Below are 20,870 nucleotides of genomic sequence, written 5' to 3' on the forward strand. Positions count from 1 at the left end.
GTCCCCGGACCCACAAAGTTTGCGAACCACTTCTTTACGACACAATAAAACCAAGACAGAAATGTCCACAACACTTAAAAAGAGACATTCATAAAACATCGACAAATGACGGCAAAGGAAAGGTGAAGCGCAATTTGGACACAACTGAGCAACTTGAGCTCGTGAGGAGTTTTCCACGCTCTTTTGGGGGTTTTGTCAAAAATTTCGGGGTGCAATAAAAAAATGACTTGAATTGGAAAAAAAAAAGCAATGGGTTTTGATTTCTAAGGGAGCCTATATTGAATCAAACCGTCTTTTATTGGACGGCTGCACAACCCTCATCGATATCAATTGCCATTTTTCTGAAGCCACTCAAAAAGCAGCTCATTTTGTGCTTCGCTTTTTGTGCAAACTCCTCCCGAACGCTCATCGGTGCTGCCAGTCGTGCCATCTTTGTCCACCTCGCGTTTGCGCTCTCATGCGGTGACGACACAGACGGCGACGGAATGAGATGACAGATGAAGCGACTAGAATCTGCCCCTGCCCGGCCGGCCCCGTGTCCCAGCCCGCCAACCCCGTCCCCTTTTCCTTCCCCCCTTTTTTTTTTGGTGTCCTGACACAGCCAATCACCACGCAGGAATTTTTTTTCCAGCCGCTCCTGACCTGCCCGGGTCAAGAGCACGGCGTCTCTAATCGTTAAAACGATTCCGCAAAAAAAAAAAAAAAAAAAATGGTGACGTTGGAAGGGTTTTTCTGTCCTAATCGCCACAGACTGCGACCAGGTCAGGTCAGGACCCGGACCGAAAGGGTTCCCTGAAGCGGCGCTTCTTGCGGGGCGGGCGCTTGCGTGTCAAGCGCAAACAGGCGGCGGGGGGAGGGGGGGTCGAGGCTGAGATTCTACGTCATCTGCTCGTGCTCACACTTGAGTTTAGGGATCCATGTCAAGCCTTCGTAGTCTGGATGCCGCGTGCGCAAGTCCGAGCTCGACGGCATTAAGACTTGAATGGATGAGCGCAAGAGAGCTCTTGGACCACTCAAGTGCGGACCGACCCAGGAGGACAAGGGGGACTTGTTTTTTTGTTTTTTTTTTGAACAGCATGTCAGGTGGTGGGCCGTCGAGTTTGGCAAATGCAATCAGAAGAAGTGGATTTGCAGCCTAAAGCGGGAGGGTGTTCTCCAAACTATGACACGGGGCCATTTGCGGCCCGTCAATTTTTGCGAGCGGCCAGCGGCATCAAAAAATGAAAAGTAGCGTGACACGGCCTGCGTTCCGAGTGCTTTTCCACATATGGAAAGAAGCAAAGAAAGTACTTCACAATTAAAAAAAAAAAAAGGTTTCCCTGTGTAGCCATGAATGGAATATAAATTCAGTTTCCCCAGCAAAAATCCTGCTCCACGTCAAGGTCGGATTTGTGAGTCACATGAATGACTCCAAAGCAACAGCTTTAAAAATAGGAAGCTCAAGGCAGCGGCGGATCGAGTCGAGTTGGGAAACTATTTGCCTTTCACGTAACGCTGTGACATCGAGCAGTTTTTCAAAATAACGACACTGGCAATGGACAGAAAAGAAGGTCCAGTGCACCAAACACGACAGTTGCATCTCGTCACTGTGCTGTGAAGAACACCGTTGTCCATTTTTGTCATTGAAGAATTTTTTTTTTTTACGTTACCGGGATGTCGTAACGTAAATAAAATGAAAATGACAAAAATGAACATCCTCGTTTTTCCACAGAACGGTGACAATATGGAACCACGGTTCGAAGAGTTCCGAGCACGGCCTCTGGCGGGCTGCAGGGACAAAACCGAAGACCCCTTTTTGGACAGACGCTATCAAAGTCTGTTGGGTCCAGAACTGGCCGCTCTTGGTTACAGGTGGCGGCCATGTTGGTGGAGGCGATCTTGCCATCAAAGTCAATGGAAACATGGCTGAGCGCAGGGTTGCCCAAGTCCCGTCCTCGAGAGCCCCTCTGCAGCCTGTTTTCGACGTCTCCCTCCTGCAGCGCACCGGATTCAAATGATCAGGATTGTTTTTTTTGGCTTCTCAGAGCTCGCTGATGAGCTGATGGTTTGAATCCGATGAGTTGGAGGAGGGGAAACTTCGACAACAGTCTGGATAGGGGCTCTCGAGGACCCGACTAGGGGAACCCCTGGCTTAGCGTGTCCCATCTTCCAATTCATACCTATTGAAGTCGTTTACTCGGGCGCTCATTGTCTTGGTTTTCACTCGAAGAAAATGACTCTTGAATCGCATTATGGGTCTCAGAGGTGGATCAAGTGGGACCGAAGGCCCAGGTAGCAAACGCACGGCCCGCCACCGCACTTCACGGTTGCCGCTGCGGTCCTCTCCCACCGGCACGAGCGATCCGGCGCTGGCTCCCGAGGAGAGAGAGAGAGAGAGAACCACAGCGACAGCGAAAGCACCCCAAGCACTCTCCCGGCATGAGAAGGAATGATCACAGACCGATCACATGACGTCGGGACTACCATCGGGGCACACCTATTATAACTGCGTGTACTGCAGCTCGACTAAATCAGGGCTGGCGTCTGTGCTTGCCGGATCCATAAAGTAGAGTGTGGCAGTGGCGTCTCTGGGCAGGACCGGGGGGCCCGGGGGTCTGGGTCTCGACCGGGGCCTCGGTGGGGCAGGGGGACCCGCGGCGGCGGCGGCCCGGTTCGGACCCGGGCCCGGGCCGGACGAGTTGTCATCGGTCACCTCTTTGGGCTCCTTTCGCCGGCAGTGGTTGCTGTTCCACCAGGTCTCCAGGGCGGCCACCAGCAGGGCCAGCAGCAGCCCCGCCGCCAGGATGCAGAAGACCCCGGCGAAACTGTGCAGGTGCAGCGCCCTGCCCTCCGTCTGGGCGTCGGCGTGGCTCTGCAGGTCGCAGCGCCCCTTCTTTGGCCACCACTTCTGCTTCAAGATGTCCAGGTCGCCTTTTTCCTGAAGCTCCAATATCCTGAGGAGGGCAAACGGGCACGCTGTTATCAAGGACCTGCACTCAGACCTTCTCTGCCGGCCCAAACACGAACGCCAAGCGCGGACCTGCCTACATTTACGACTTGACCTGAAAGGGTAATCATTTATTTCCGACAGCTGGTGTCAAAACTGGGCCAAACAAATCATGCCAATCATTCACAACAACAACCCTGAGCGATAGTGTGCGATGATATCAATATTATGCCCCACCTCGAATCCTAACCAGTCTAGATAAGATGCACTAAATTTAGTCGTCATGCAGAAGACTGAATTAGTTTTAGATGAAGTATATCTCACTCAAGACAACAAAAAGGGAGCAAAGCTGTTCATGAAAGCCACCACGAATTCAAGTTGTCGCAAATCAATCAGGCAAGCAGCCACATGTGGTTAAAATAGTTCTCCATGCGTCATTATGGCGAGATTTGTTATGTGTAGCTATAACATAGTTATAACCGTGTAATAACCGTGTCATTTTCCACCAGGCAAGCTGCCAAGAAAAATGGCGCTAATAATGAAATTAGAAACAGATTGTGTCGGATGGTGTGGCTGGAAAAAAGAAAAAAAAAAAAAAGAGTCCGTCTGGACCCCCAAAAACACGGAAGAGCAGATGGATGCGGCCATGTCACGGAGAAGGACGATGGAGACGTGGTCTTGAATCTTATGTATGCAGATTTTTCGACACGACACGTGAGGACTGGCACATAAATATTCGAGGCTCCCTCTGCATATTTATCCCAAGCCAAGAAACGAAGCACACTGCGAAACATGCACTCACAGACATTGAAGCGTTTGGCGCCGAGTAATGGGAACACTCGTGAAACATGGCGGCGACAGATGCCTCAAGGGCTTTCTTTTCCTTCTCTCACAAGTGAGGCATTCCAAGATCTTCATGCTCCGCGGGCCGGATTTGAACCGATTTGAATCAATCCATCTGGTGTATTGACTCTTTAGCAGCGGTTCTCTTTTCTTCCTTAACTGCAGCAATTTGAAAACTGCATTCAGCTCAGTTGTCAATGTCAATTTGAATTTGTTTACCTGTTCAAGCCCTAAAATTTCAAGACAAAGTTTTCTTGGTTTACACAAACATAACGCGAGATTCATGGAAGACTCTGAATTGGTTTCAACGAACGGCTGCGAGGTTGCCAGGCAACCGCTCATCAAGAGTCAAAGCCACGACGCACATCTTCGTTTGTGATCTCCTGAGGTGCACAAAGTCCGCCGCGGTTCACTTTTGTTCCCAGCTCGCTCCCTGACTCGACCACGTGACCCGACGCGGCTTCAGAGTTAAAAGCGCGGCGACGCTGATCGCGCTCGTCTCCGCACAGGACGTGGCGCGGGTCCTCGGGGAGCGAACGACGGCGTGCGGCGGCGTACGTACTTCTGAGAGAAGAGGTCCCTGTAAGGGCTGCCGTGCTGCAGAGCCACGCCGTAGCCTCTGGTGCTGATGCTGTTGCCGGCGACGGTCAGCGTGCAGTCGTCGTCGGCGAGAGCGGCGTATTCCACCACCGCCATGTCCCACAGGAAGGCGTACGACTCTCGCTTCGCCTGCATCCACCACAACATGACATCACGCTCCTGCCGTTTGCATTGACATTTCGTGACGGGAGTGGCGGTTTCTCGCATGTGGGGCCACAAAGGGCGGTGTGTTTTGGGAGGGGGGAGATTTATTTATTTTTTACAGAAATCGTAACTCATCGTCGTCAAAAATGCGTCCAGCTCCGTCCATTATCAGAAACGGCGGCGTTAAATGCGACCCGAGTCGAAAGTTGCACAATCACATTGGGAGATGCGAGTCGCTCGACATCCGTAAGTGCATCTTCAAACTCGACTCGGCAAAGCAAAAGCCATTCATCGACAACACCCAGAAACGCCGCCGGCTTCTCCAAACGAGTCACTCGACATCCATAAGTGCATCTTAAAACTCGACTCGGCAAAGCAAAAGCCATTAATCAATCGACAACACCCAGAAACGCCGCCGGCTTCTCCAAAAACAAAACAAAGAAAAGATTCATCGCAACACAGACATGGTTGACACACAAAGGATAATTACGGGAGCCGACATCTGGATTTTTGCACAGCACAAAAATAAAACACTTTCTTTTTTCCTGAGGAACCGAATGACTTCGGCGCTGCCTGATGTGCTGCATTAGTGTCGCACAATATATTGGATTTTTCTTTTCCTTACTTTCTGGAGTTCAACTTCCCCCGCCCCCCCCTCGCGGTCTGATCTTCCACATCGTGGCCCAATTATGTGTACGTTAATGCCAAATGTAGTTTCCTGAAAGGTGCTCGCGGCAGCCACAGGTTTCACTTGATGGACTCGAGAGTCATTTGGGTTTCACACTACACAATTCAGTTGTATTTAACTTTTAAGTACAATGCATTAGGGCTAAGCGAACATGGAAAAAGAAAATCGGAAATCCTGATTGTTTTTGACAATTATTGAAATCATGATCAATTAAATAAAAAAGTACAGTCCGGCGTACGACCCTTTCCGGCTGTCGAGGTTTGAACGCAGACGGCGCAATCACGATTCCGCTGTCGGACGAAGAACACGCAAACGCGTGCACGAATGTGACGAGACCAAAAGCAGGCGACATTTGCCGATGACAATGATGAAAAGTGAGAAACGCGCCGGCAGCCCGCGAGCGCACACGGAGGAGACAACGGGAACGGCTGCGGCATCCTTTTGAATTTCCGCTTTCTTGCTCGTCGCGTTCACCGCCGTGACGTCGCTCCCCGTGGCGCCCCTCGCATTCCACGGCGCCGTCAACAAATGCAACAAACGAAGCCTCTGCGCCTCGCGTCTCATTAGGACCGCGTCAAGTTGCCAAGTCGACTCTCCCTCGGAAACACGCGCGGGGGAAGAAGCTTCGTTTGCCTCGCGACTGCGAGTGAGTCACTTGAGGACATTTATCACTTATTTCACCAACGCCGGTGAGTAAACGTGGCGTTAATAATGAACGAGACGTACTCGTGACCTACGGACTGACTGGAAAAGAGTTCCAATCAAACTTGACGGCCACGACGTCCTCCCAAACTTCTCAGGGAATCCCGCTAAAACGGCGGCCCAAGCATGTCTCACCTTCTTGATGCCTTCCGATGGGCCCGAGACGGAGTGCTCGTAGCCGTTGTTTTTGTTGATGGTCATCCACAGGTCGGCGAAGGTGCTGTCCTGCTCCAGGGGGTTGGTGCCTTTGGCTCGGAAGTAATCGTACACAGCCGAGTCCCTCACCGTCCCGTACGCCAGGTCCACCTGCTTGGACAGGTCCTGGAAGGACCTGGAGAGGCAGCGCCGGCGGTCATTAGCTTCCTTGCACCCCTATTTTGGCTTTGCTCCAAGCCCAATCTACGTGTTCAACTGGCACTGCCGAGCCCTTGTGTGCAGCAGAGTAAACCTCGAATCGGCATGCTGTTGATCAAGCAAATGAGCCACACTTGTAGCTTCCCTGCCTCGTGCCAAACGGCCTCGTCGCGCTCCCGCTGTCGACGAGGAGAAATTCAGGGGTCGGCATTGTGAACGAGTGCCGCACGAATCCCTGCGATTCTCAATGCGCTAATGTACTTTTTGTGCTGCATGTCTGAAAATGACTCTCTCATGACGCCATTACACAGATGTGCCGCGCGGCCTATGAAGGAGAAAATGGGACTTCTTTTCCTGAGAGAAACTCCCGAGGACACTGATTTAAGAGTGCACAATCTAGCTCAACAGGTTTTCAAAAATAAGCTCGGAATAACTCGATGGTTCAATGGTTGGAAGCTGAATATACCGTACGCTCTGTTTCTTTTCGGTTGGCTGTATTCGCGATTACTGCTTTTCACATTGTGGGACGAATAAAGGTTACTTTATCTTATGTCATCTATTATTGAACACAGACAGTATTTTATGCTCATTACTAAGGACCGGGGTCCTTAGTTACGATGATGTGGTCTGTTAGCTAGCGAGCTAGCTAACGGTAGACATCGCTAGCTAGCGAGCTAGCTCGTTAGCTAAAGGTAGACATCGCGAGCTAGCAAGCTCGCTCGCTAGCGATGTGTACACCCCTAAAACACATCTTCCATTGATGCCCCATGGCTCGCGCCTCAGCCAACAGACATGAGAAAGGTGTTAGATGACGTCGCATTTTGCACAAAGTCATTGTACACCTAGTTATTTAACCTTGCGTTTGATATCTATTCAACGATTGTGGAAATGAGGCTGCTGATAATGAAAACACAATGTGTGTTATCGGTTTCGCTACAGTGAAATGCAACACATCGGCACCACACCGGCTTTACAACCACGATTGACCTGTTGAAAAAAAAAAAAAAAAACAACAACGAAAAAAAAGGAAATCGAAAAGCTTATCTCAGCTGATGACGTCGGGCTAATTCATCCATTTAATTAGAAGTCTCTCGAGCGCAGCTCGGAATAAAACTTAAAGCAGGAATAAGCGATTCGCTAGTTTATCATCTGCGGCCTCTTTCGCCAGGTTGCATTTCAAGCTTTTGCCGCAGTGGGGAAAAAAAATAACTGCGTGATGACTTTTTAATTATTATTTGTTTTCTCCCTGAACCACATTTTCTTTTAACTGTAGCGAGCCGAGCCGTGGTGAACAACCGTGCGCTTAAAACGAATCAACTCTGTACGTAATTGCAGCCGCTGAGGGGAAGAAGAACCGGGAGGTGAAAGCCGTTCTTATGGCAAGAGAAAAAGCTATTGTTGGCAAATTCTGAAAGGACATTTTTTTTTTGGATGAAGTCAAAGAGTGCATGGAGCATGTCAAGACCAAATATGCTAATGAGAGCCCGACTGATATGAAGGCTGCTGTTGAGTCCGAATTTGGGCAGATTAAAAAACCCATAAACTTGGTCATGGTAACGAATGCCCGAGACAGAGTTGCGCCGTCTAAAGGGACTCATTTCAGCAAGACGAGCACAGGATGTAGTAAGGGTGTTGTAATTCTTGGAGTATTTGGACAAATTTCACGCGATGCCTTGGAACAGTTTTAAATCGTGAACAAGCGCGCATGAATCTCTCTCTCCTAAGAAAGAGGACGGCCCTCGTGATTCGATGCCTCCCTAAATGAGAGAATTGATGGACAACTCTGCTCAGAAGGGTTTTGTGCAATTTTTTGGGGCACAAACATCCCCCCTGTGTGCTTTTTGGCAGCAAGGGACGGCCCTCGAGGCAGACAAAGAATTGACTACTTGTAGAATCATAAAGGAGCTTTTACGGTTTTCCAATTGAACTCTAACGGGGCTTGCAAACGGCCCCTTGTTAAGCCTGCCTGGTAAAACGGTCTGCTTTTTATATCGACTCTCAGGTTTGGGATTTTAAAAGTAGGACAAGTGAGCGATGGGCATTATTTGTAGAGCAGAAAAGAGAGAACGATTGGGAGGGTAGCGATCGCTCGTGCGAGCTACGAGGTGTTGTTTACGCAACGGAATTCAGAGAAGCGCTCAGTTCAAGGGGGGGAAAGCTCGAAATGGAGCTCCCCGCCCAAGGAGTGCACGCAGCAGGCTCATCATCAGGACAGTGAGGTATTGAGAGATCAGATTTCAAGGGAGGAGGAACCTTTCCCATCCAGCCTCGGGGATAGTCTGAAAATTCTTGCCTCCCCACGTTCCATCTATCCATCCATTTTCTAATCCGTTTATCCTCACGAGGGTCCCGGCTGTCTTCGGGCAGTAGGCAGGGGACACCCTGAACCGGTCGCCAGCCAATCGCAGGGCACGCAGAGACGAACAACCATCCGCGCTCACACTCACACCGAGGGACAATTTGGAGTGTTCCAGTAATCCGCCGCGCAGGTTTTTTTTGGAGTGTGGGAGCAACCGGGAGTACCCGGAGAAAAGCCACGCATGCAAACTCCGCACAGGAAGGCCCGAGCCGGAATCGAACCCGGCACCTCTGCACTGTGAGGCGGACGCGCTACTTTGTAGCAACGATGGAATCACCCAAGGTGTGCCCCGTTCGCTTCAAGGGTGCTCGATGACTAATTGGCTTTGTGAGTTTTCGTCTTTGGCAAAACGACAGCTGCTTTCAAATTCCCAACTATTTTATTCTGAACAGTCTGCCCCCCCCCCCCCCAAATAAATAAATGATCAGCCGTCTTTGCGCACTCCTCTTCTCGCAGCTCTTCGCCGCCCTCGAGTCCTCTCCCAAACAAATAACATGTAATACTTTCCCGGGATTGTTTTGTGTTTACAAAGATTACTGCGTGTTCTCCTCAAATAATCCCACATCGGCTACATGATTTATAAAGCCGTTGCTTCTGAGAACAGCGGGGAGAGCATTTTGACAAGACTGCACCCCCTCCCCCGCACCATGTTTTCATTCTCCTCGCTCTCCTACAATTATGATTTGCAGCAAGTTGGCGGCAGAGTAGAAATATGCAAGACGACACAAACACATGCACGGCGACGCCTTGAGAAAGAGTGTTTTTTTTTTTTGTTTGTTTTTTTCTACTGACACTCATTCATTCAGCAGCATGTTGAGTCCTACTGTGATGTTTTTCTACTTAGTCGGTTTACCTCATTTAGCTGAATGGAAAGGTAGATAGTTTTCCGCAACGAAAACAACATGACAACGCGACGAAGGCAAAACCCTTGCGGGGAAATTACGATGGCCAATCTCAATGAGCGAGGAGAAGGTGACGTGCGAGTGCAATGTTTGACTTTTTTTCAGTTTTTTCCACCTTAGTGGCTCGACTGAAAAAGGGAATTCTCTGTCCTTTCATTGGAGGATTTTTTTTTTTTTTTAAATCCAACACTGGTCAACAATTTTTAAATTATTATAAAGTTTTTTGGGGGGAGGGGAATAACATTTTTTATGTGATTGTTTTCTACTTTTTCTACTTTCTTCCCTCCAGACTTTGCTGCTGTCAATTGCGAATTTCTCCAGTGTTGGATTAAAAAAAAAAAAAAAAAAAACTGGCCCCGCAGTGGGCCAGTGGTTAGTGCCTCGAACACACAGTGCAGAAGTCGTGGGTTCGATCCCGGCTCCGGCTTCCCTGTGTGGAGTTTGCATGTTCTCCCTGTGCCTGCGTGGGTTTTCTCCGGGTACTCCACTTTCCTCCCACATTCCAAAAACATGCATGGCAGGCTGATTGAACGCTCTGAATTGTCTCTTGGTGTGAGTGTGAGCGCGGATGGTTGTTCATCTCTGTGTGCCCTGCAATTGGCTCTCAACCGGTTCAGGGTGTCCCCCGCCTACTGCCCGAGGACGGCTGGGATAGGCTCCAGCACGTCCCGCGACCTTTGTGAGGATAAAGCGGATCGGACAATGGATGGATGGATGGATAAAAAAAAATGAACATAAACATAGATTTTTCCACACTGATTTTTTTTTTTGTCTGTAGCACATCAAATTTTCATAACAACAATACTACTAATAATAAGGTACAAGGTTTTATAGGTCAATAAAAAAAAAAAAAAAACGAACGTATGTCGAAAACCTGATGTGCTCGAAAAAAAAAAAAAAAAGGAAAGACATTTTTCATATCGGCGTCAAAAACTGTGCGGGTACATGCGGAGGCATACACAGTTTGAGGTCGCACAGAATTCAACAAACGGGTATCAAGATGGCGTCTTACCGTACGGCGTTGTCCATGCGGGACACGGTGAGGTAGGCGGCCAGGTTGGCCGTGTAGGACGAGCAAACGATGAGGGTGAAGAGCCACCAGCTGCCCATCACGATGCGCAGCGCCACCGAGCCCAAGATGGAGTCGCTGCCTGCGTGCCGACAAACGTAAATGCTAAATGTGTTTAAAATCAGGGTTGTAATAATAATAATTAATAATAATAGTAATAATCTTGAAAAGTAATAATAAAAATAACAATTGACTTTAGTTTTTCAAAGTCAGATATTTGTTCATTCGTTTTTAGACCAGGTGTATTAATTAGAAAAAAAAACTTGGAAATCTTTTTATTTTACTTCATTTATTTATGTATTTATTGATTATTTTTAATATCAACTGGAGTTATTAGTTTTTGCTCCATTTTAGTTCTTTTTTTTTCCAAAAAATGAATTTTAGTAAGAGTTTGACTTCAATAACAAGCGGACGAACAAGCGTCCCCAAACGACGGGGGCTATTAATTTTTTTTTTCCCCCTGCTGTTTTAGGGGGATACTTGCATTCATTTCAGCGGGGAAAGAGTTCCAAGCGTGTTCAGGGAACGAATTAAACTCGTGGCTCGAGGCACGACTACGTTGGAAGCCACATCAGAAAGTTTTGTTCCGTCGAGTTGAGCCTTCATTAATAGTCGTGTTCGTTCATCCAACTTTCTTCCTTTCATGTCTGTTGAGCTTTTTTTTGACCAAGACCAGTTCATCACATTAGTTTTGCACATTTCATTTCTGACTCGACGTTCCCTCTCCATATGAAATCAAAAAGAGCTTATGAAGTGTACGAGAGAAATGTCAGGGTAAATTTGAGTTTTTGAAAGAAAAAAAAAAAGATGGAGCTGTAGAAATGTCACGAGGAAGCCGGCGCCGGCGCAAAATGATGTGATGAGAGCGTATCTGGCTGGAATGCGTCGCCGTCGCCGCAGCTGCGGCCTCGGGACGGAAGCGAACGCCTTTGTCGGAAGCGCGGCGCTCGGGCATCCGTCACTTTTATTACACGCGGCTTTGAGTGATCTTTAAAGGTCATCGGATGTGAAAGGTGCATCGTGAAAGTCAAGTGGATCTAGCGCGGCGCTACGTCTTCTTCTTCCAAATAAACTTCTTTGTCGTCGGGCGCAGGAAACCATTCCCCCGTTTCCACTTGCTGCTCCGAATGACTTCCAGCCGAAATATTATTTTAGAATGCCCTTTTTTTTTTTTAAACTCTTTCGACGCCAAGATTGGGAGCGCCTGCCCATAAATCAAGTGCAAAATGAGGAGAGTTTGGCCAAGTCACGCAAACATGCAGTGTCGTGCACAAATTGCTGCCTCCAAAAGCGAAGAGTGGAGAGTATCTTTCACCGAGGCCAGAAAGACGTTTTTGCAACGTCACATGACCAACCCCACAAAAGAGGTGAGCTGCGACGGTTGTTCCCTGAGCAACTGTGAGGTCATTTTCATATTCAGATTCCACGAGGGCAGAATTCATCAGAGTACCACGTTTAAAACTAGCAGGGGCGCACAGAACATATATTGTTGATACGTGCCTGCAAAATATGTAATATATAATCTCAATCAATTTTCATTGTATTATTAAGCAGTTATTTGAGATAAACTAAACAAAATATATATTTAAATTGCTTTTTTTTTATTTTTAGTATTTCAAATTTTGACCACTCATTTAAGGAAGAAAAAAATATTTTTTTCAAAAAGAACCCGAAATATTTTGTATTTTATTATTTTTAATTAATTAAAAAAATAAAATATATGGTGGAAATATTTTCAAGATGTTCTTATTCACAATAAAAACAATGTAGAAATGATATAATTTTTAATATCTCCAAACTATGGCCCGGGGGCCATTTTCGGCCTGTCATCCACAACAATGCAACAAATATTGCAAAACTTTTGATGATGAAAATGCTCAGTGGGCTGCATTTGAGTAGAACGCGGGTCATACGTGGCCCGTGGGCCATCGCCATTGCCCTCACCATGGCGTATAAAGCCCGCTCCTATTCTTGATCCCTTTCAGACACCTGCGAACTGTTCACTTTGAAGGAGAGGAAAAAAAAAATTCTTTTGTCTCCCTTGAAGTTTCCGGAGAGATGGGTCTGTACTGCAAAAATGTTGACATCTCACGACTTTATGACGGCTGCCGCCGTAGTCGAGTTCATGCTCTCGAAGAAAGCCACAATGCATCAGCGCTCGGCTCCATATCAAAGCGAGCGGCGTCTTCCCGGGAAACAAACCGTCTGCTTGACAAAGACCAAAACTGGCAGCACTGGGAGTCAAAGGCAATATCTATTTTTTTTTTTCTTCCCTTCCAAAATTCACGTTGTTTTGGGTGCCTCGCCAGTCAATGATGGATGTTGCTCAGTTGTCCAAAAAGGGGGACGTGGTCGCTGCCTGCCGAGCAGCCCGAAAGCCGGCCCGGCGTCCTTGACGAGGACGCCGCCGGAGGAGAAAAATGCAAGGCTGTGCATTTGTTTCAATGACGGATGGCTGAGTGGCGACAGGCTCTTAAATGCATGTTTTCTAATTGATTTGATCATTACTCACCTTTTCTGCTCTCTTTCATCGCATTAAGTGTCTTGGGCACCCTTTTGATCTCATACGTCAAGTTTTTTTTTTTTTGCTTCCAAATGGTGCTGATGATGCACCGGCTTGTAATCATTGCAAACTGGCAATGCTGGCTCGCCTGCCAACTATGAGACAGGTGGGCCAGCCAGGACATCTTTCATGTATGCATTTCATTTTTTATTTATTCCCCTGCCAGCCCCCCAAAAAAAAATTCAAGTGCTTCAGCCTTCCTTGTATCGTGTAATTAAAATCATGTCCAAATTTGACCCGAAAGGAAATATGTGAAAACTTACCTTGTTGGACAAAAGCTCCGTAGACGATCCAGATGGCGCTCTGCAGCGAGGTGGAGGGCGATGGCTGCGGGTGGCCGCCCGCGTTGTTCTGGCTACGCGCGGCCTGGATGCGCCTGAGCAGAAAGATCATGACGCCCACCACCGGGATGGCGGCGGCGATGCAGGCCCACACGGCAAGGTCGAACGGCGCCAACAGGGAGAAGATGTTGATCTTTTCTTCCGACTTGCGCATCAGGATGCCCACCGAGTAGTCCAGGTAGCGCTTGCTGAAGTCCACCACGCGCTCGCGCTCCGGGGTGATGGTGATGGCCGACACGGCCAGGTCCGCCTTCTGCTCAACGACATTCACAACGTGACTACGAACAAGAACACGACTACTCGTCCCTCTGTAAAAATATATGTGTTTTATTACGGGTGACTACTGATACAAGGTATCAGTATCAGGCCAATACCGATCTTATCGAATACTGGAGCCTATCCCAGCTGTCTTCGGGCAGTAGGGTGACACACCCTGAACTGGTTGCCAGCCAATCGCAAGGTACAAACGAGATGAAAAACTATCCGCGCTCACACTCACATCTAGGGACAATTTTGAGTGTTCCATTAGCCTGCCATGCATGTTTTTTGGAACGTGGGAGGAAACCGGAGTACCCGGAGAAAACCCACGCAGGCACGGGGAGAACATGCAAACTCCACACAGGGAGGCCGCAGCCGGAATTGAAACCTGCACCTCTGCACTGTGAGACCGGTGTCATGAATGTGTTCAAAAACAAATATGCAGAAGAAATTTGCCTGATCCAGAATAAAATATCTTTTCCTGTGAACTTACAATGTTTCATTTACGGCGTTCCATATAAAACAAATACTTGCCAGTCTTTTAGATGGCGCAAAACGACTCTCAGGACATGAAAGCGACGCGGCTTGTGAACGGGGAATCTGATTGATGGCGAATGCATCGCGTCTGGTCCCTCCTTTTCTGGGAAAACGATTTTTGTATTCGGCCAGCCTTTCCCGACGGAGTCTGCGGAGTGCTCAACTCTGTGCAAGCCAGCCGGGGGTCTTAATTAGGTCAGGACTGTTATGAAGTCCAAATGCTTCATGCAGCCTTCTGCCTCGACGCCAAATAAAAGATTGAGCAGATGAGAGGAAAAAAAAAAAAGTTCCAGCGACTTGTTTTGCATCAGTGGGATGGAAAAGAATAAGCGGTCACTCCATTAAGGCTGGAGCTGAATGAATATGACCATTCAGAGTCATGCCCTCAAAACCTTCGTCCTTCTACTTTCTGGTACGAATCCGAGCGAGTGATTTGCAGATAAAAGCTTTTGGTCCGTGTGATGCTTTCCTGTTTTTGCTTCCATTACGGCAAACTCCATAATTGCTCTCTCTTTTTCGTTTGTCCAAACAAGAAGATGCGGCCTCGCCGCCAGAGAAATGCTTTGCAGCTACACGTGGACGCCGGTTGCCCGCCACGCAAAAAGCACACCGACCTTGCCGATGAGTTCTCCGATCATTCCGTTCCAGGACCCGTTCGGGAGCGGCGCGCCGTACTTCGCGTCCGCGACTTGGTAGATGTCGTACTTAAAGCCCAAGACTTTGGCCAGGGCGTCCAGGACATCGATGGAGAAGCCCTTGTATCGCTTGGGCTGGCCCAGGATGTTCTCCGCCACCATCACGAAAGGCTCTTCCTGTCAACGAGAGTTTTTCAGATTAAATCAAACTTGTGTTTGATTAAAAAAAAAACCAAAACAAAACATGGAATTAGGACCCTGAAAAAAATAGAGTATAAAATTGCAACTGTAATAGTCAGGGAGAGAAAAAAAAAAATCACAGTTCAAATGAGCTGTGACTTGTGTTCATTATTTTTCAGAATCGTTCAAGTTTGACTTTTTCAATCGACTTCTTGAAGCTTCTGTCCGTGTCTTTGTCCCCTTAAGAAATTTGTGCTCACCACTTTTCATTTGTGTTTACCCGAAAGGCCTGAAAATCAATCACACGTCGCAATTGTCGGCAAGCCCAAGCGAGGAAAAACGCACACACGGGCACCCAAAAAAAAAAAAAAAAAGTTCATTAGTGCTGCTTTAATCATTCATTTCGATGCACCGCTCGACGAGGACTCGTTCAGTCATCAGAAGAAATTTGAACAGCCTCTGAGGCAGCCCGAGTTGAGAAAACGCTCTCTTATGCTACCGTTGACCTGTCACGGATGTTGCCGTGGCAACGGCGGCGGTTCACAACTGTGGAAATGGGAGTTCTTTTTGCTTTTTTTTTTTTTTTTTTAAATTTGCCACAGCCTGTTGCCCGTCTTTATGAAATGTCAGAGAGGAATTAAAGGCGGACCAAAAAGCAAGAGGCGGAGGAGACGGCAGAAGCGGCAAAGAGTGGATTCGCCGGGGCCTATGGCGTGAGAAAGTCGACGGTGCCGAGCTGAACTTATGTGTGAATAAATACACTGTGAGGGAAGCCATGCATGAAGAAGAAGAGGAAGCGCGGTGAGCGGGAGGAGGGGGGAGGAAAGTTGGCGGAGGGCAAAGTGACTTTGAAGGGTTTGGATGGGCCCCCCGAATCGGTGCGGGAAAAGATCTCGAAAAGCCCTCTCGGGGGACAAAGTGGCCGAGCTTTGTCACGGCGTCTGCACGCCCCGGCGGGTTTGCCCTTTGTTTTGTTCGCTATTCCCCTGGCGTAGAAAGCCTTCCTGCACCCGCTAGGGCACGGTTCCTGTTCCTGTAACCTCGCCAGGCATCAAACCCAGAACCACCTGACTGACCACTACACCGTTGTCCGTGTAAAACCGAGCCTCAGAGACCATTTGAAAGCAAAAACTGAGCCACGGGTCGGTGGTGGTCGTGGCAAGATTTCTGATCGGGTGTACCTAATGTTGTGGCCCGCGGCTATTTGCCGCAACCTCAAATCGGAGCAGGAAATCCGACTTACCAGCAACGTGACGATCTTGAGCGTCACCCCTTGCATCCCGCTCTCGATGCGGCTCTCCTTTAAGCTTCCGTTCAGACCCCGGGTGGAGTCCCACGATGCCAACTGGAAGGCGGAGAAGAAGACGGACAGAGACGGCGTTAAGGAGACCGACAGCAATGAGGCGTGGCCATCGCATCGACCGGAACGCGACCAAGAACACATTTGATTTACTCCGAGAATGAATCATTAATTTGGCAAATCGGGTGCATCTGCCTGTGCCTCTGCGGTTGTTCACACAAACGCACGCAAAACGTGCGAGCGCACACAATGTCTCGCCGAATTGATTTCAGGAAGAACAAAAGACATGAAACGAAAGATATGAAATAAACTGGGACAAACGTCATCATCCCCGGCTAACAATTTATGATTCAGCTCGTTGGAAAAACAACAGCGGTATCTCACAAGACATCTGGTTGCCGGGGCGACAAGTGTCCGCCATTAGCATGCTGTTAGGACTCTCCGGCAAAACAATGCGGCCATGTTTTGGAGGCAATCTGCTGCGCGCTCGGTGATCAGACATAAAAGCGCCGGCGATGAGGAATAATGTATGACGATGAGAGGAAACAAACAGGTTAGCGTAGCGGCAAAAAAACAAAACAAAAAAAAAGGCGTTGTAGGAGTTAGTTGAAAATTTGCTCGCCTTCCACCTCGTCAATTTTGTGAGCTCTGTCTGCACTTGCGAAGGAGATGTCGCTTAAATTGTTAATCGGCGCTTGCAGCTGGTCGAGCGGCCTTCCGGGGACGCGGTGCGTCACTTTGCAGGTGTCCTTCCCATTCGAGTTGACAGAACACGAACCGACGCCCGTGGCATATGGTGGCGGGCAGAACCAATGAGTTCCCTTCAGTTGAAACGGCAAAATGTACAACCATCCATACGTCGGCATTCACGCAACAGAGCTAGTCGCAGTTGCTGGCAAACGTATCGGCTTTGCGTTCAATCATACGAGCCTAAATTTCGAGTCAGGGCTAAACTGAGATGAGAATGCAGTGGGCATAGCCACGAGGGTATTCCCACGCAAAAGACGTGTCTCGGCTCCACAGGTCGGAAAACATAGAACTTATAATTACAATACAGCGGTACCTCTACTTATGAAATTAATTGGTCTGGAAGAAATTTCTTAACTCGAAAATGTTGTAAGTAGAGACGCGTTTTCCATGTAAATGCCCTAATCCGTTCCAAGACCTGCAAAATTCAGACATAAATGTTTTATGAAGCTTCAAAATGCATCAAAATATGTCACGGCTACATGTTACAATTAGATTATTGCACGATAAATGAGAGTTGCGCATCATGTAAAAAACAAAGAATCGAATAATGAATAAAAATGATGGTCATTTAACTTCGAACTGCGCCCTCATCGTTTTTTGCCCTCTTTCGTTCATGTTCTCTCTCAGAAGTGTTTTTTGCCTGCCATTTTGTAAAGCACTGATCCAAGGACGTTGGCTTTGGTCGGCTTTTAACAGTCCTTTGAAAATGTCCATGGCAAACATCAGCATAGTGAGCGATCGCCAGACTGGTGAAGACTTTTTCTGGGTGATTCACATTAACGTAAACTCTTGGAACGCCTCATGGCCTGAGGGGCGAATGACGACGATGTTGCATAGACACATATCTATCTCTCTAGACACATATGGCAGAGGTCCCTCTTAGCCAATGGGATGCCAAGAAGATGCTTGGTAATAGCCAATAGCAGAGCAGCTAGAAGTTTGTTGCGTTCAGGAAATTCGGAGCTGTGAGTAGCAGCCCATTAAGAATTTTTACCTTTCGTATCTTGACATTTCTTTCATAACTCGAGGCAATATTTTCCTGTTGAGGCGTTTTGTAACTCTAAAATTTCGTATGAATAGACGTTCGTAAATAGAGGTACCACTGTATACATCTTGTTCCCATTTTTCCTTTTGCAAATTAGCATGTATGTGACGCAACATGAAGTACTCTCTACAACCATGAAAGGATAATTTGATCCTGGAAATAAACTTTGGAAATGAACCTGAAATAGCTCTTGATTGATGTCAGCGGACTCGGGGTTGAGCGGCCGTTGGCCTGAAGACGTGAGGTCCAACCAGGGAACAAAAGCGCTACTCGTGAGTGACATTTTTCTTAATTGCGTCAGTGGAGCCCTGCACTTAACTTTAAACCTGAGCTTCACCAACTGTTGACACCGCTTTGCTCTTACTCTGTCGTAAATGACAAGAGTTTGAAAACCTGGGGAAAAAAAAAACCCGTCAGAATGCAGAAAAGAAAAGCAACGGGCATACTTTGAATGTCACATGTCAAAGTGGCTTTTATGGGCTCTTGAATACGGCTGCGGCTAATCTGCTTTTGGAAAAAGGACTCGGTAGCGCATGCTTCTTCTGACATCCACAGATAGGAAGTTATAAGTCAATATTGTTCCAAATATGTTGTGTTAGAAATTAGTTCTCAATATACGGTGCCCCTACAAAAAAAAAAAATAATAATAATGCGCGTTTTCAGCAAAACAAATCCTGAGCAAAGTGTGCAATAATTCTTGGTCCTTGGGGCAATTTGACGAAAGCACCTCGCAGGTCAAGACACCTCGGAGCAAGTTTTCATATGACGTAAACTATGCACCAAGTCTCACTTTTAATGAGATTTCCTTGCTGACTCCCCCGCAAACTTTCGGATGCAGAAAACGGGCTGCTTTTTTTTTTTTTTTTTTGGTCAAGATGTTGACACGTGGAGGCGTACTGCCGACCGAAAACGATGCGCTCATCGGACATGAAAGCAAAGCAACAATAAGGCGTCCGGCTTTTGCCGGGCGAGTTCGCTTCGAATTGATCTTTTGTATGAAAAATGCCGCTCCGGAGGAGCACAAAGTCATGTCAGCACAAAGGGACGAACGCGATTGACATATTGAAATTCTGCGCTGCGCCTTTTTAAGAAGTCACGCTAATGGCGGCTATTTGGCTAATGGCTACCAAGCTCAATCTTTAATGAGGCTGCGCAAATGCCAATGGTCGTTTCTTTTTTTGTTAACATTGTTTTGAGACGGCCATGTCACAAGTGCTTCAATTACACGATGGAGACGGCCAATGACGGTTGTCATCGAGCCACTTAATGGCGACTATTTCGATGCTGGAATTGTCAGATCTTTCTTTTGGACGAGTTCAAGCGGCTCCGATCTTTATTCTGTAATGATCAATACGATTAAAAAAAAAGGTTTTATTGTCTTTTTATTGACAAGCAAATGTGATAGCAGCATTCACATAAAAAAACAAAACTGTGGCCTCCTTTGAGGTATAAAGTTCTGATACAATTTTTTTTTCAGCGAAGCATATTTGTGCCGTGGGGACGTACACACTCGATGAACGTGACACTTGCCTATTTGTACAGTTTTCCTCCTGAACTTGAACTGCGAGCTTTGAAGACTCCTTTCACTTCCTCCACCCTTCCTTGAGAAGCTGGAACGAAGCTATCGCTCATTGCCAGACGCACCGGGCAATATAAGCTGACCATTCAAACGAATCCGGTCTTATCTCCCCACCCCGATAGGCTCACACATGAGCGGTTGGGGTCCGACTGCCGCCGTAGCGTCTCAAGTTATAACTCAATACCGCGCGATGATGAGTCAAAGCAGACGGGTTGAGAATATTTAAAGGCTGGGGCGACATGACACGGAGTGACGACTATCATTAATCTGCTGTGACAAAAAGGGGAACAGCTCAACCGGAGATGATCTGGGTTATCTCCATTTTCACACTGTTTTTTTTTTTTTTTTGTCACATCAGCAGATGAAAGAACACGGCATCGGCGTTCAGATCGATGACGCATGTGAAGTCAGCAACTTGCGGTTCTGGGGGTGTGCGAGAAAGACCATTTAATTCAAACGACGGAGCCAGCATTAAAAGTTGAAGTTCGGGTGCCGCTAATCTTCTCATGACAACGCAGATGCCTTCAGGGCTCAGGTTGCACGACGTCACAGGTGAGCCGCGACCGGTCGCGACCTGAGCCAGTCGACGGCGAGGGTCAGCACGAGACAAAATGGCCGACGCCTGAGAAGGATTAAAAACGAGTGGATTTTGCCAGCTATCAAAAAAAAAAAAAAAATCTCCTAGACTGAGTTCCCAGCAAGTGATTTTACAAACAATGCGAAGCTTTCTCCCACCCCCACTAAACGTGGTTCATTGAACACTTCACGTTTGGAGTGTCATTTGTCTTCATGTCCCCTGCGATTGAGGCCAAAGTTAGCTCGATAAGCTCCCGTTCACCCAAAAAGACAACAATCGCAACACAAACGGGCTCCGACTTGACTCCACATTCTCTTTGGCGATCAAAGAAAAAGTCTGTCCACCTCTCTGGGGACACAAGCCGAGCCCAAAACAATCAAAAAATAAGCGCGCTTATACAGTGGCGGAGGCCAAAATGGCCGTCCAACTTGGCGAGATGACGGCGAGGGGGCCGCCGGGCCTCGTTTTGGGCTCCAGTTAGCGGCACTTGGGCCAGCGCTGGCAGCCGTGACACAATT

General features: G+C 47.7%; 1 protein-coding gene across 3 annotated transcripts in view; it reads right to left on the reverse strand.

Annotated features, from left to right (window-relative positions):
* The window catches only part of grid1a (glutamate receptor, ionotropic, delta 1a), a 234,785-nt gene that overhangs the window by 2,306 nt on the left and 211,609 nt on the right, over nt 1–20,870 (reverse strand). For 2 of the 3 annotated variants that reach the window (XM_019860267.1, XM_019860265.1), the window contains exons 9-15: nt 16,345–16,446; nt 14,901–15,098; nt 13,414–13,744; nt 10,531–10,669; nt 6,039–6,234; nt 4,332–4,498; nt 2,693–2,933 (exon numbers count right to left, since the gene is read on the reverse strand). In XM_019860267.1, the coding sequence (XP_019715826.1) occupies nt 2,693–2,933; nt 4,332–4,498; nt 6,039–6,234; nt 10,531–10,669; nt 13,414–13,744; nt 14,901–15,098; nt 16,345–16,446 (1,374 nt within the window). Of the gene's footprint in view, nt 1–2,476; nt 2,934–4,331; nt 4,499–6,038; nt 6,235–10,530; nt 10,670–13,413; nt 13,745–14,900; nt 15,099–16,344; nt 16,447–20,870 lie in introns of all 3 variants that reach the window. The other variant, XM_019860266.1, reaches the window with a different exon arrangement.

The sequence above is a fragment of the Hippocampus comes genome, unplaced genomic scaffold (genome assembly GCF_001891065.2).
Source record: "Hippocampus comes isolate QL1 unplaced genomic scaffold, H_comes_QL1_v1.1 scaffold39, whole genome shotgun sequence".
NCBI classification, from domain to species: Eukaryota; Metazoa; Chordata; class Actinopteri; order Syngnathiformes; family Syngnathidae; genus Hippocampus; species Hippocampus comes.